The 13926-nt window shown below is 36.9% G+C and overlaps 1 protein-coding gene across 1 annotated transcript; it reads right to left on the minus strand.

Moving 5' to 3' along the window:
* Positions 1–5580, minus strand: LOC146888628 (uncharacterized). The gene is made up of 3 exons (XM_085665236.1): positions 1666–5580; positions 1148–1278; positions 1–1021 (listed from the first exon to the last, which is right to left on the minus strand). The coding sequence occupies exons 1-3, from the start codon at positions 5578–5580 to the stop codon at positions 1–3; spliced, it is 5067 nt and encodes a 1688-aa protein (XP_085521362.1).
* Positions 5581–13926: the final 8346 nt, after the last annotated feature.

The raw sequence follows: 13926 nt of genomic DNA on the forward strand, positions 1-13926 counted from the left end.
TTAGAGGAGTTCATCCTCCTCTCTCATTGGCTCAGTAAGACTGAGTTGTTCAATGCTCTCCTTTGGCCTTGGTGTGTTGTCATGAAAGACTTTGAGTTGCTGGCCATTAACCTTGAATGTACTGTTGGTAGCTTCATCAAAAACTTCAACTGCACCATAAGGGAAGACTTTAGTTATAACATAAGGACCATCCCATTTAGATCGAAGCTTACCAGCCATGAGTTTAAGCTTGGAATTAAACAGGAGCACTTTTTGGCCTTTATAAAACTCCTTTCTTAAGATTTTCTGGTCATGATATTTCTTCACCTTCTCCTTATAGATCTTGGAGTTCTCATATGCTTGCAATCGAATTTCTTCTAACTCTTGCAATTGAAGCTTTCTCTCTTTCCCAGCTTCCTTCAACTCCAAATTGCATCTCTTCACTGCCCAATAGGCTTTATGCTCAATCTCCACGGGGAGATGACATGCTTTCCCAAAGACTACTCTGAAAGGTGACATGCCTAGGGGTGTCCTATACGCTGTCCTTTGTGCCCACAAGGCTTCATCCAATAGTTGGCTCCAATTCTTCCTATGTGGTTCCACCAATTTCTGTAGCAGATTTTTCACTTCCCTGTTGAAAACCTCAGCCTGCCCATTGGTTTGGGGGTGATAAGGTGTGGAGGTTTTATGAGTCACCCCATACTTCAGGAGTAGTGTTGTTATCACTCTATTGCAGAAGTGGCTTCCTTGGTCACTGATGATTGCTTTTGGCACCCCAAATCTGCAAAAAATGTTAGTCTTGAGAAAATCTGCAACAACTTTAGAGTCATTAGTCCTGGTGGCTTTGGCTTCCACCCATCTAGACACATAATCCACAGCTAGAAGAATGTAAGAAAAACCAGCAGAGGGGGGAAAAGGCCCCATAAAATCTATGCCCCACACATCAAATACTTCACACACAATTATAGGTTGTTGAGGCATTTCATTTCTCTTTGTAATGTTACCTTCTGCCCTCTGGCATTTCTCACACCCTTTAACAAACCTGTATGCGTCCTTAAAGATTGTTGGCCAGTAAAATCCACTGTCTAACACTCTTCTTGCAGTCCTGTGAGGCCCAGAATGGCCTCCAACCGATGTGTCATGGCAGTGGTGTAGAATAGCTTCAAACTCACCATTAGGGACACACCTTCTTATCACTTGATCACTGCAGAACTTCCAAAGGTAGGGGTCATCCCAAACAAAATGCTTTGCATCTGCTTTTAACTTGTCAACTTGAGCTTTAGATGCATGAGAAGGCAAAATGTTAGTAGCCAAATAGTTCACAAGGTCAGCATACCATGGAATAGAATTACAAGAATGTAAAGAATATAAGAGTGAGTCAGGAAAATCATCACAGATTGGCACTGTGTTGTGTGTGCCCTCAATTCTGCTGAGATGGTCAGCAACTTGATTCAAGGCTCCACTCCTATCCTTGATTTCCAAATCAAATTCTTGTAGGAGGAGCATCCATCTGATCAGTCTTGGTTTGGCATCAGATTTCTTGAGTAAATACTTCAGAGCAGCATGGTCGGTAAAGACAGTGATTTTGGAACCCACCAAGTATGATCTGAACTTGTCCAATGCAAAAACAATGGCAAGCAACTCCTTTTCTGTTGTGGTGTAGTTGCTCTGTGCAGGATCCAATGTTCTTGAGGCATAAGCTATGACATAAGGAAATTTTTCCTTTCTTTGTGAGAGAACAACACCTAGTGCGTAGTCAGACGCATCACACATGAGCTCAAAGGGGAGCTCCCAATTTGGGGGTTGCAAAATAGGTGTTGTAGTGAGCCTTCTCTTTAATTCATCAAATGCCTTCTTGCATGGCTCATCAAACTCAAAGGGTGCATCCTTTTGTAGCAACTTGGATAATGGTAATGCAATGTTGCTGAAGTTCTGGATGAATCTCCTGTAGAAACCTGTATGTCCAAGGAAGGAACGGATCTCCCTCACAGTGGAGGGGTAAGGTAGAGAAGTAATCACATCAATCTTGGCCCTATCTACTTGAATGCCTCTGTCAGATATGAGATGGCCTAAGACTATGCCTTCACTCACCATGAAATGACATTTTTCATAATTTAAAACCAAGTTAGTCTCAATGCATCTCTGCAAGACTCTATCTAAATGATGCAAACATTCAGCATATGAAGTGCCAAACACAGTAAAATCATCCATAAAGACTTCCATGCAACACTCAATCAAGTCAGAGAAAATACTTAACATGCACCTCTGAAAAGTAGCAGGTGCATTGCATAATCCAAATGGCATCCTGGTGTATGCAAATGTTCCAAAAGGGCATGTGAAAGTAGTTTTATGCTGATCCTCAGGTGCAATATGTATTTGCATATAACCAGAAAAACCATCTAGGAAGCAATAATGTGTCTTACCAGCCAACCTTTCTATGACTTGATCAATGAATGGGAGAGGAAAATGGTCCTTCTTAGTGGCTTGGTTGAGCTTCCTATAGTCTATGCAAACTCTCCATTTGTTGGTAACTCTTGTTGGAATCAAACTATCATCCTTGCTTTGCACCACAGTAATTCCTGATTTCTTTGGCACCACTTGGATGGGAGAAACCCATGTGCTATCTGATATAGGATAAATGATGCCAGCTTTCAATAGCTTGGATACCTCCTCCTTTACCACATTCAAGATTGTAGGGTTAAGCCTCCTTTGTGGTTGCCTCACAGGCTTCCAATCATCTTCTAGCAGGATCCTGTGCATACAAACAGCTGGACTAATCCCTGGAATGTCATCTAATGACCAGCCAATGGCTTTCTTGTTCTTTCTCAACACTTGCAGTAACTCATTTTCTTGCTCATCCAAGAGGTTGTTGGCTATAATCACAGGAAACCTTTCCTCCTCATCTAAATAGGCATACTTCAGATTTTCTGGCAGAGGTTTCAACTCCATTTTTGATTGTTGCTTACATGTCTTTTGCTCTAATGCTGCTTGTTGTGAAACATTAACCTCAATGTCAGTTTCTGCAAAACAACTAGAAAGGGAGGTTGTAACAGCAAATATCTCAGTGCAAGCAGCACAAGTGCTCTCAGTGCAAGAGCAATCTGTGAGTGTGTCTAAGTCTATATCAAAAAGATCAACAAATTCAGAAAGTGATAAATCAAAATCAACATCTAAAATGAAATCAACTCCTAAATCTATGTTTGTGCAAAAGTCAGTAACTGGTCCAGGTTTCACAGCATCACACATGAAAACTGGATGCTCGTATAGAATGGAGTGACCCTCTATTGGATAATTCATAGCTTCAAAGATGTTGAACTTTACTATATCATCTCCAAACTCCATAGACATAGTACCAGAGTACACATCTATTTTGGTCTTTGCAGTCATTAGGAATGGTCTTCCCAAGATCAAAGTGGATTGGTGCATGGCTCGATCATCCTGCATATCAAGAATGTAGAAGTCAGCTGGAAAAATCAATCTATTTACTTTTACCAACACGTCTTCAAGGACTCCTAAAGGTTCAGCTGTGCTTTTGTTTGCTAGTTGAATCACCACATTGGTTGGCTTCAATCTACCTAAATTAAGCATCCTATACACAGATTCTGGCATCACATTGATTGAAGCTCCCAAGTCCACCAGAGCATTAGCTATGGTAAGCTCTCCAATAGTACAAGGGATGGTGAAATGCCCTGGATCTTCACACTTTTGAGGCAAACCAAGTTGTGACAATGATGAAACTGTTTGGAGATGCCTCTTGCGAAGATTTCTCTTATAAGTGCACAACTCCTTGAGAAATTTTGCATACTTCGGAATTTGCTTGATTGCATCCAGCAGGGGAATGTTGATCTCCACCTTCTTGAACATGTCCATCAAATCTTTCTCATCCTCCAACTTCTTGGTATTTGTAGCAGCTCTGGAAGGAAAAGGCAGTGGCACTGTTGGTGCTTGCTGTGGTGGTTGTTGTTGCACTTCTTGACCAACCGATTTTCCTTTGTCTTTGTTTTGAGTGCCTTCTTGTAACTCCTTGCCACTCCTCAATGTAATGGCACTCACATTGTTATGTGGATTCAACATTGGCTGGGATGGCAACTTTCCAGACCCTTGTTGCTTCACCTCATTCATTTCAGTTGCTAACTGGCCAAGCTGGGTCTTTAGGTCTTGTATGGTTGCTGTCACATTTTGCTCAATCTGTGCAGACATCCTCTCTGCCGTTTGAATAGCCATCCTGTCAGCTATCTGCTTTACCAAATCTTCAGTCACAATTGTTGCATTGCCTTGAGGTTGTGTTGGGGTAGGCAAAGGTGTTGTTGCATTGTTCCTCAATGGTGGAGGAACGTATCTCTGCTGCTGTTGTGGATATTGATTGACTTGTGGCTGAAATTGATGTTGCTGGGGTGGAGGGAATGGCCCTCTTAGCGGTTGTGTTTGTGCTGGTCCATACCTCAAATTTGGATGATCTCTCCAACCAGGATTGTAGGTATTGGAATATGGGTTGTATTGCTGGTTTTGTTGAGATCTAGAAGTGTTAGATTGTGCTTGGAAAACTCCAGCAGGGGCTGGTTCTTGCAGCTGTGGACACACATCAGTGAAATGATCAGCAGCACAAATCCCACATAATCTCTGCTGAGTTTGTTGAGTCTGAGTGGTTTGTTGGCCTATTGCTAGCTGCCTCACCATAGAAGTTAACTCATTTAACTTGTTCTCCAACCTTAAATGCTCAGTTACATCCACATTGTGAGTTTGCACCTCATGTACAGCTTTTCCAAGATTTCTTACACCAAACTGCTGTGAGTTTGCAGCCATATTGGAAATTAGACTTCTTGCTGTAGAAGGGGTTTTATCCATCAAAGTGCCTCCACTAGATGCATCCACCATGTTTCTATCCATGGGCAGCAAACCTTCATAGAAATACTGAATCAACAATTGCTCTGTGATCTGGTGGTTTGGGCATGATGAGCATAACTTGTTAAACCTCTCCCAATACTCATATAGGGACTCTCCTTGCAGCTGTCTCACTCCACTGATATCCTTCCTCACTGATGTAGTTCTGGAGGCAGGAAAGAACTTCTCCAAAAATCTTCTCTTCATATCGGTCCATGTGGTTATTGGTGTTGGTTGCAAGTAAAGCCAATCTTTAGCTGCATCACACAATGAAAATGGGAAGGCCTTCATCTTCGCTAGCTCTTCAGGCACATCAACTGGTTTCATAGTAGAACAGACTACGTGAAACTCCATTAGATGCTTGTGAGGGTCTTCTCCAGACAAACCATGGAATTTGGGCAGCAGATGTATCAAACCAGATTTCAACTCATAGCTTACTGCACCTTCTGGTTGTTGTGGCAGTTGTATGCATAGGGGTTGGTAACCAATATCAGGATTGGCCAACTCCTTCAAAGTCCTCTCTTGGTTTCCAGCCATATCTTCAATACTTTCTGATTCAGAATGAGAACTTGCAGTGTCACTATTGGAATATGAGACAGTGTGGCTGGACTCTCCTTGTTTCTTTCTTTGTTGTTGCAGTCTATATCGCCTCTTGTATGTTCTTGCAACTTCAGGGTCCAAGGGATACAAATCTTTTTCTTTTATCCTAGACCTGGTCATAAAACATGAAACACACACAAGTGCAACAAACTACAACAAGCATAGATTAGAGATGCATTCAGAAATCAGTTTTATTGAACTAGTAGCCAAAGAGAAAAATCTAGAAAAATAAAAAAAGAAACTATATACTAAATTTGTACAAAATGCAAGAGAAAAACATTCAATAAGCTCAAAACACTAGCACCATCCCCGGCAACGGCGCCAATTTGGTAGACAGATTTTGTCGCCTAAACTGTCCCAAACAAACTGAATTAATCACCCTTTACTAATGCAGTATAAGGATCAACTCAGGTCAGTCCAAGGATGGAGTCAATGCAATGAGTTCATTGATTGTGTTGAAAGACAGATTTTTGAGGATTTTCAGAAGTAAGAACAGAAAGTAGTAATAACTAAAATAATTAGAATGCAATTAACACTACATACAGACTGTGAAACTAGAAAACAAAAATGCAACTAAACCAAGATTTAACTGAAAAGAGAAATGTGTAACAGAGAACAAAATAGGTACTACTTTCAGTAAAACTGGGAAAATAAAAAGGCAAGATTGGAATGTAAAGCGCAGCACAGATTAAGTGAAATGCAAGATCAAACTAAACTGTAAAAGTAGATATCAAAAGAAAAGCATCAACAAAATAGCAAGTGCTCCAATCTAGTGCTCAAAAAGATGAAAAAGGCAGCAAATAGCATGGTAAAATAGTGCAGAACCAGTGGCCGAAATAGTAGTCCAGAAAATCAGAGATTAACACTGGATTGGAGTTCATTGTGCAAAGTCAACCATTGATCTCAGCACTACTAGATAAAACACATACAAACCTAGAATGTAGCACTAAAAATGAGGTGAAGATCAAGAAAATCAGAGGCAATGGAACAGTGAGAAATAAGTATAATACGAGGGACTATGGCTACCCGAGAGTAAGATTACTTCGTTCCTAAACTGGAAATTGCAATAGAAAGCTAGAAGAAATTGATGAACATTCATTCTCATAGCATAAGAAAAACTTCAGAGAAAAAAAATGAAAAGCTACCCGAGTGTATTAACCATTACCCTCTTCTACTGAGAAAATTTGCAGAAAAGCTTCGAGAGAAACTGAGTTACATGCGTTCTATTTTTTAAAACGAGAAAACTGTAAAAAAAAAATTGAGGTCTCTCTGTGTCCCTTCTTTTTCCAATTTCAGCCCCCTCCCCTCTGCACCAAATTGCCTCTCCAAATTCCTAACAACATTCTGTCCCGCAAAAGCTGCCAAAAGCTTATCCTCCTTTTTCAGTGTGTGTGCTGCCAGTCCAAACAAAATTTTTCTTCTGTTTTGTCTGCTGATGTGGCAATGATGGCCAACCCTAGATCAGCTTCCTTTTTGGGCTATTCCATGTGCAGAGAAGAGGCCCATTAGGTGAAGAAAGGGTCTGCTCAAGGCTTTGCTAAATGCACCAAGTTTTCAACGAAAACATGAGGTGGTTTTTGCCTTTGTAACTGCTGCCATCTTCCAGAGGAAACTGCATCTCGCACAAAATTCCAAAAATTGCGTTCTACCACTTCAATTAAAGCTCTTTGAGTGTAGAATCCAACGCAACAAGAACCAACTCATTTGGACACCTGTAGAGAGAGTTATGATCAAAACAAGCAGCAAAGGTCAGTGCTGAAAAACTAGCGTTTTTCCGCCAGCGCCTAGCGGAATAAGGATAGCGCCAGGCGGGAACGTGACAGTGGAAAATGATCCTTTAAGATGCGCCGGGCGGTAACAAATACCGCCAGGCGATACTGCAGCTTTTGAAGACAACTTTAAAATATCACATTTTTAAGCTATGATGAAAGATAAAGGAAACTAAAAATGGCAAATGAGTGCAATAAGCTTCAATATGAAGGTATAGAAATTGAGATATCACCAAGCAAGCTTGTCTCGCCTAAGCGAGACTGGCAGAGAATCGCCCAGGTCTTTTGCGCGAGTTGTCGCTCAGGTGACCAATCTTTGTTTTGAGCGAGAGAATGTCTCGCTCAGGCGAGGAGATCTCGCCTAAGCGAGCAAGTGCAGAGGGCCAATGTTCCTGTTTGTCGAGCTCTCGCCTAGGCGAAAGGAGCTCGCCTGAGGGAGAGTCCCTCTCGCCTGAGCGAGACCTTTATGCCTGAGCGAGAAGCTGGACGAGAATGCGACTTGTTCTGTTGTTTCTCTATTCTCAAATGTTGGCTATATGTTTGTATTGATCTTGCTTTTAAAGTATGAATTAGGTGATTATATATGAGTGAGATGATTTATAGTCTATGATGGAGGAGTTTAACATGATTGGGGCATGTCGCATGTATGGATGGTTTCATGGATTGACAATGATGAGTTTGATATGGTTTTGACATGGAATACGAATGAGGGTTGGTTATAAAGGTTGGCATGAGATTTATATGCATGATAAGTATTTACTTGGTTGGTGGAACATGATTCGTATATGGTTAGGACGTAATCCCATGATAGTTTCGTGGTGGTACCTCATTGGTTAAGGCGTAACTCCATGAGTCTCTAGGTGAGACCTCATGGTGGTACCTTAGTTGGTTGGGACGTAATTCCATGACCCCTGTTAGTGGGAGTTCATGGTGGTGCCCCATCTATATAATTCAGTAAGGATTCGAGGTAAGGTTGCATCCTAACACTTTAAAGAGTCAGTTAGTCTCACATAGAGCGTACTGACTCTAGTGGTGAGAGTAGTAGGAGGCCTGAAATTCATTAAGGGCTAACCTTGTGTGGGGGGATGAGACATTGTAACAATTTAGCTCGGTAGAGCAGGGAAGTCTACCACAAGTGCAAGCATCCGCTGAATCCGACTAATTATATGTATCTAGATGAGTCGTGTCTGAGTCTTAGTGTATTGTTTGAAAAGTCTTAACATGTTTGGTTGACATATACTTCTTGGACTATGAAATAGTATGTAATTGTATGATAAACTATTTTCTACTCTAGTTTACCCTTTTTGTTTGTTGTATGTACTATTTGTGTCGTTTTTTCTCTTTTTGCAATGATCATCAATTTATTGATGTGAGCAGATGTGAGAAATACTCGTGGTCAACAGGGAAATGATGACTCCGCTGCATAACCCACTTGGGCTGGATTTCCATTATTTGGGCTTTTCTCTAGGGCTATGGCCCATGTAGTGTCTTTTCTCTAGGTTTTATTTTGAATTAATGTTGACCTCTTTACTTCACTTTGTGACTGGCATCGTGGTGTGTCTTGATTATTTCCTGATTACTTCTGGACAACTATAAGGAGTAGTGTTTATACTCCAGGACTTGCTTCTTGTATTATTTTGTGTGATGTTGCATTTATTTAAGTTTAATATTTAAATGGGACGTCACACAGAGGAGTAATTTTACGTTTCTTCTTTACGAATATGATATTTTTTGGGCATTTAGAATAATATCGAGTTTGATTCCTATTTTGACATTTATAATTTCTATTTTTTTTTCAATCAAGTTCTAATTTTTGTTATTTTTTGTCAATTTAGTCCTTTTTGTAACACCATTTAAATAGTTAACGGTATGTGGATATGGTATGTCACGTGTTAGCTTGTGATTTTTTATTAATTTTTTTAATTAAAAAAAATTCACGCATCAAGTCAATATCGTGTCATTGACACTCGTGTCATGTGGCAGTGTCAATGTCACGAGTCATTGTCTTATATTAAATTCAGTCCCTATATATATATATATATATATATATATATATATATATATATATATATATATATATATATATATATATATATATATATATATATATATATATATATATATATATACACACACACACATATATATATATATACACACACATATATATATATATATATATATATTTCAATCTATTTTTTTTAAAATTTGGCAATTTTATACAAATATTTTTATTCAAATTCACAATTTTATTAAATATTTTTAAATTCTTTTTATATCAATTCTAACCATATTATTAGAATATAATGATTAGATTTATGTTTAATTTTTTTATCTGTACAAAAAATAGGTTATAGTTGGTTGAAATAATAGGGTTAGATTGGTTTAAAATTAGAAGATTTTAATTTTATTTTTTTAAACCAACTCTAACCCTATTTTTTACTTGTAGCAAAGATCAAACATAAATATAATAACACACTACAAGAAAAATCTTAAATAATAACCAATTCTGATGACTAGAAATATTTTTAGAGACCAATTCCCTAATTAGAGACCAATACAGAGACCAATGTTTTTGGTAGTCAAAATTTTGATAGTTAATGTTAGTGACCAATTGAGATACCAATTTATAATAAAAACTATTTTAATCACTAATTTAGAAATAAATTATAATTTTTATTCATAATAAAAACTATTTTAGTTACCCGATTGTTGGAATTGGTAACCAATAGATTAGGAGGAGAAATATATATTTTTGAATAGAGAAAGATAAGTATCAATAAATTAATAGAATGCTTAATTATAGGAAAAACAAAATGTGAGGATTATATATATTTGTGTTATGCATATATTATACCTTAAAATTTATGAAGCAATTCCAATAACGAGAAAAAAAAGAGATAAGAAAGAGAGAGAGAAACAATATTTATTTTTCTAGGTTTATTCGGATTATGAGTTGAGTGTTTTGTAAACAATTGTTTTGTAATTTTCTCTTTCAAATAAAAAGTCTGCAACAACCCAAAGACTTAGGGGTTATGAATTTTATGTGTGATTATTTCGCATTTATATTTTTTCCATAAATTTGATTATAGGATATGTGCATTTTTTTTCTTAACAACTGATATTAAAGCTAGGTTGTTACTATTGTTTATTGTTATAAATGATTGAGGGAATCATATTTAAGTGGGAGCAATGGATGTAAATGAAGGAAAGGTGAAAACTGAAAAGTTTGATGGTGTAGACTTTAGCCTATTGGAAGATGCAAATTGAATATTATTTGTATCAGAAAAAGATGTATCAACATCTCTTAGGAAATAAACTAGAGGACATGAAAGATGAAGATTGGGCTCTTCTTCATAGGCAAGCCCTTGGAGTTATTCGTTTGACATTATCTCGCAATGTTGCATCCAATATTGTAAAAGAAGCACCTAAGAAAAGTCTTATGGCAACTCTTTCTAGAATGTATGAAAATCTTTCGACCTCGAACAAAGTTCATTTGATAAGACAAATGTTCAATTTACAGATGACAGAAGGTGCATCAACAATAGAACATCTCAATGAACTCAATATAGTCACAACCCAATTGAGTTATGTTGCAATAGAATTTGATGAGGAAGTATGAGCATTGATACCTTTGTCTTCCCTACTAGAAAGCTGGAAGGCTACCGTCACAGTTGTGAGTAGTTCGTCGGGAGGTAATAAGTTGAAATTTGATGATGTTTGTTACTTGGTTCTTAATTAGGGTTGTCAACACGGGCCAACCCGACCTGTTTTGACCCGACCGATTTTAGCTCGTCTTATACGGGTTGAGCCGAGATATATGGGATAAAATTATAAAATAATCAACCCGGCCCACTGGCTGGCAGGTTGGCTCGCCAATTTTGAATTTTTGTTTTCCAGATTTCCAGATATATGACAATAATTTATAATTTTTTATTTTGACAACTTTTAATATATATGATTTTAATTTGGATTCACATGATAACAATCAAATATTTATCATGTTTTTAGGAATTTGTATACACTTTTCAATATGCATATATCATGTATTATATTCTATTATTTTCAAAATAAACGTATTATGAGGTATGTGTCGTATCTTATGTATGTATCATATTCATATATCATAACTATAGTGGATAATTATTTTTTGACACTAAAATTGATCACTATTTAGAGATTTTCTTGTACTTGTAGTGATATAGTTAGAGTTGGTTTAAAAATAATTTAGAAATATTTAATAAGAATGTGGATTTTAATAAAAATATCAGTATAATATTTATATGAAAATTAAATTTGGTTTCAATTTAGAGAAAAAAAATTAATCAATTTAAAAAAAATTAGGATTGTATTGAACAAAAATAAAAAATACAAGATCTGAATTGAATACACGTGACATTGATAAAGACACGTGACACTGACACTTTCATGTGGTACTGATATTGTCTCGTGACACAATGACACAATGCTGACTTGACTTGTGAATATGTTTTTTTTTTTAAATTAAGAAAAAATAAAAGAAAATAACAAGAAAAAACACAAACTAACACGCACATACCATATTCACATGTCGTAAACTATTTAAACGACTTTATCCAAAAAAGACTGAATTGAGAAAAATTAACAAAAATCAAAACCTGATTACACAAAAAAACTAGAATCACATTTAAAAAACTCAATAAAAATATAGACCAAATTAGTATTCAAACTTAATTAATATTAGTTTTCCTCTTGATACTAAATGTCCACCTATGTTTCCCCTTTTTTATGATAATAAAAAATAAAATAAATTATCATTGTGAAAATAATAACAAATTTTAAAAAATATTATTAAATTAAAAAATAATTAATTAATAAAAATAAATATTAAAAACTTTTATAATTTATAGTAAAAGGTTTTAATTGTTTTGTAGGTATATAAGTACAAAAGTTGTTTTTCACAACTTATTTTAATGATAATCTTTAAAAATTTAAAAATTGTATACAACATAATCTTTTATCAATATTTTGTGAGACCTCTTTTTCTTTTACACCCTATTCTGTAAAAAGGGTTGGGTTTGACCTTCTCGAGGGACCAAGTTCAGCCCGCTTTGGGATCCCAAGACCCCTTCTCAATCACTCACTATTCCATTCTGCCTCATTTCACATAAACAGTTCCCTTCTGTGTCTCCTATGCTGAAGTAGAAATCTCTGCTAGGGCTTGAACGAACTCCTCGATTTCAAAAGTTGAAACCTCCTTCTACCACGTAAGTTGATCCCTCCTCTTGGTTCCTTTCGTTTTCAGCTCTTAAGCTCTAAACTCACATCAATCTCCATAAGTCTAAGTTATTTTCGTACTCTTACGTCTCTTATTTCAGTTTCTTAAGCTGCTGTTGAGTTGTGGTGAGCTTCTGTTAGGGCTATCGTTTCCTTTAGCCCTCTTTTTCCAGGTAAGGGAAGTTAGGTTTCACTTTTTTTAAGTTCTTTTGATTGTTCCTGTTTCGTTTGGATAAGTTTGATTAGTGTTTTGTGAAATACTTGACAAGATTGGGGAAATCGTTAATTTTTTCTGTATTTCCAAGTTAGGGGTTCAAATATTAATAAAACTTTGATATTTGACGTTATTTTTCGTATTCTGGACACGTCGGATAGTCGCTGGGCGAGTGCCTTGGTCGTTGGGCGACTATGTCTTTTTTTTAATATGCGTAGTTTTAGTAAAATTGACTTTCCCAACTCGTTAACCGCTGGATCGAGCTAAACTTTTAACAGCTGATCCTTAACACCTAGTTCTTGACTTTGACCGGTCGGATCTTGAATCGGAGCTTTGTAGTGAGAGCAGTTTTTATCGCAAGGTCCATGTAGTTTGGTTGTTGACAACATTGACCTTCGTTGCTTGTTTGGTGCATAACTTTCTCTATAGTTATTCAATTAAGTTGGTTCTTGTTGCATTTGGTTCTTGATTCAATAATCTTTAATTTGAATATAAATACAAAAATTTTGGAGCTTTACACAAACTACAATTTTATTTTTAAAATCCCAAATCGGATATTACTAATTTAAGTAATAAAATTAAGAAATATTATGAAAACCTAATTTATTATACTTCGCTTCCCAAAAACGCGGGAAATTTTAAAACATTTATTATTCGGAAGTTATCCAAAAAAATCCATAATTTATGAAACTCCAATATAGTATCCAAATTCACAAATCAGTAAAACATTGTTTACAAAGTTAATAAAAACAATAATGATAAAACTCCAGTAAAATCTTTTCCCAGCTAACCCTTTCTCCGATGTTATGCCTCACCAGCACCACCTGCAACATCATCTACTCCCGTGTAACACATTACACAATCATCGCCAAACACAAGTAGATAGGGTGAGCTCATAAACAGTTAACATAAAAGTTAATAAAAAAGTCAAGATACACCCATCTATTTTATTCTAGTTAAATCCTCGCCAAGACCTTAATCCCCAAGGTTTTTCAACCTTCACAACACACAAATAGTTAGCCTCAGATTCAGGGTTTATGATGCTCACATGAACTTGCCCGCTCGTGGTCCTGCCTCTACGAACCTCCCCGCTCGTAGTCCTGCTCTACGAACCTCCCCGCTCGTAGTCCTGCTCTAAGGACCTACCCGCTCGTAGCGCAGCCTAAGCGCCGCTAGGCGAATTGGCAGTACCGACCGCCTGGCGGTTCCACGTCACCGTCGGGTGCC

Source organism: Vigna unguiculata, chromosome 1, assembly GCF_037176805.1.
Source record: "Vigna unguiculata cultivar grain cowpea cultivar isolate G323 ecotype 2 chromosome 1, ASM3717680v1, whole genome shotgun sequence".
NCBI lineage: Eukaryota > Viridiplantae > Streptophyta > Magnoliopsida > Fabales > Fabaceae > Vigna > Vigna unguiculata.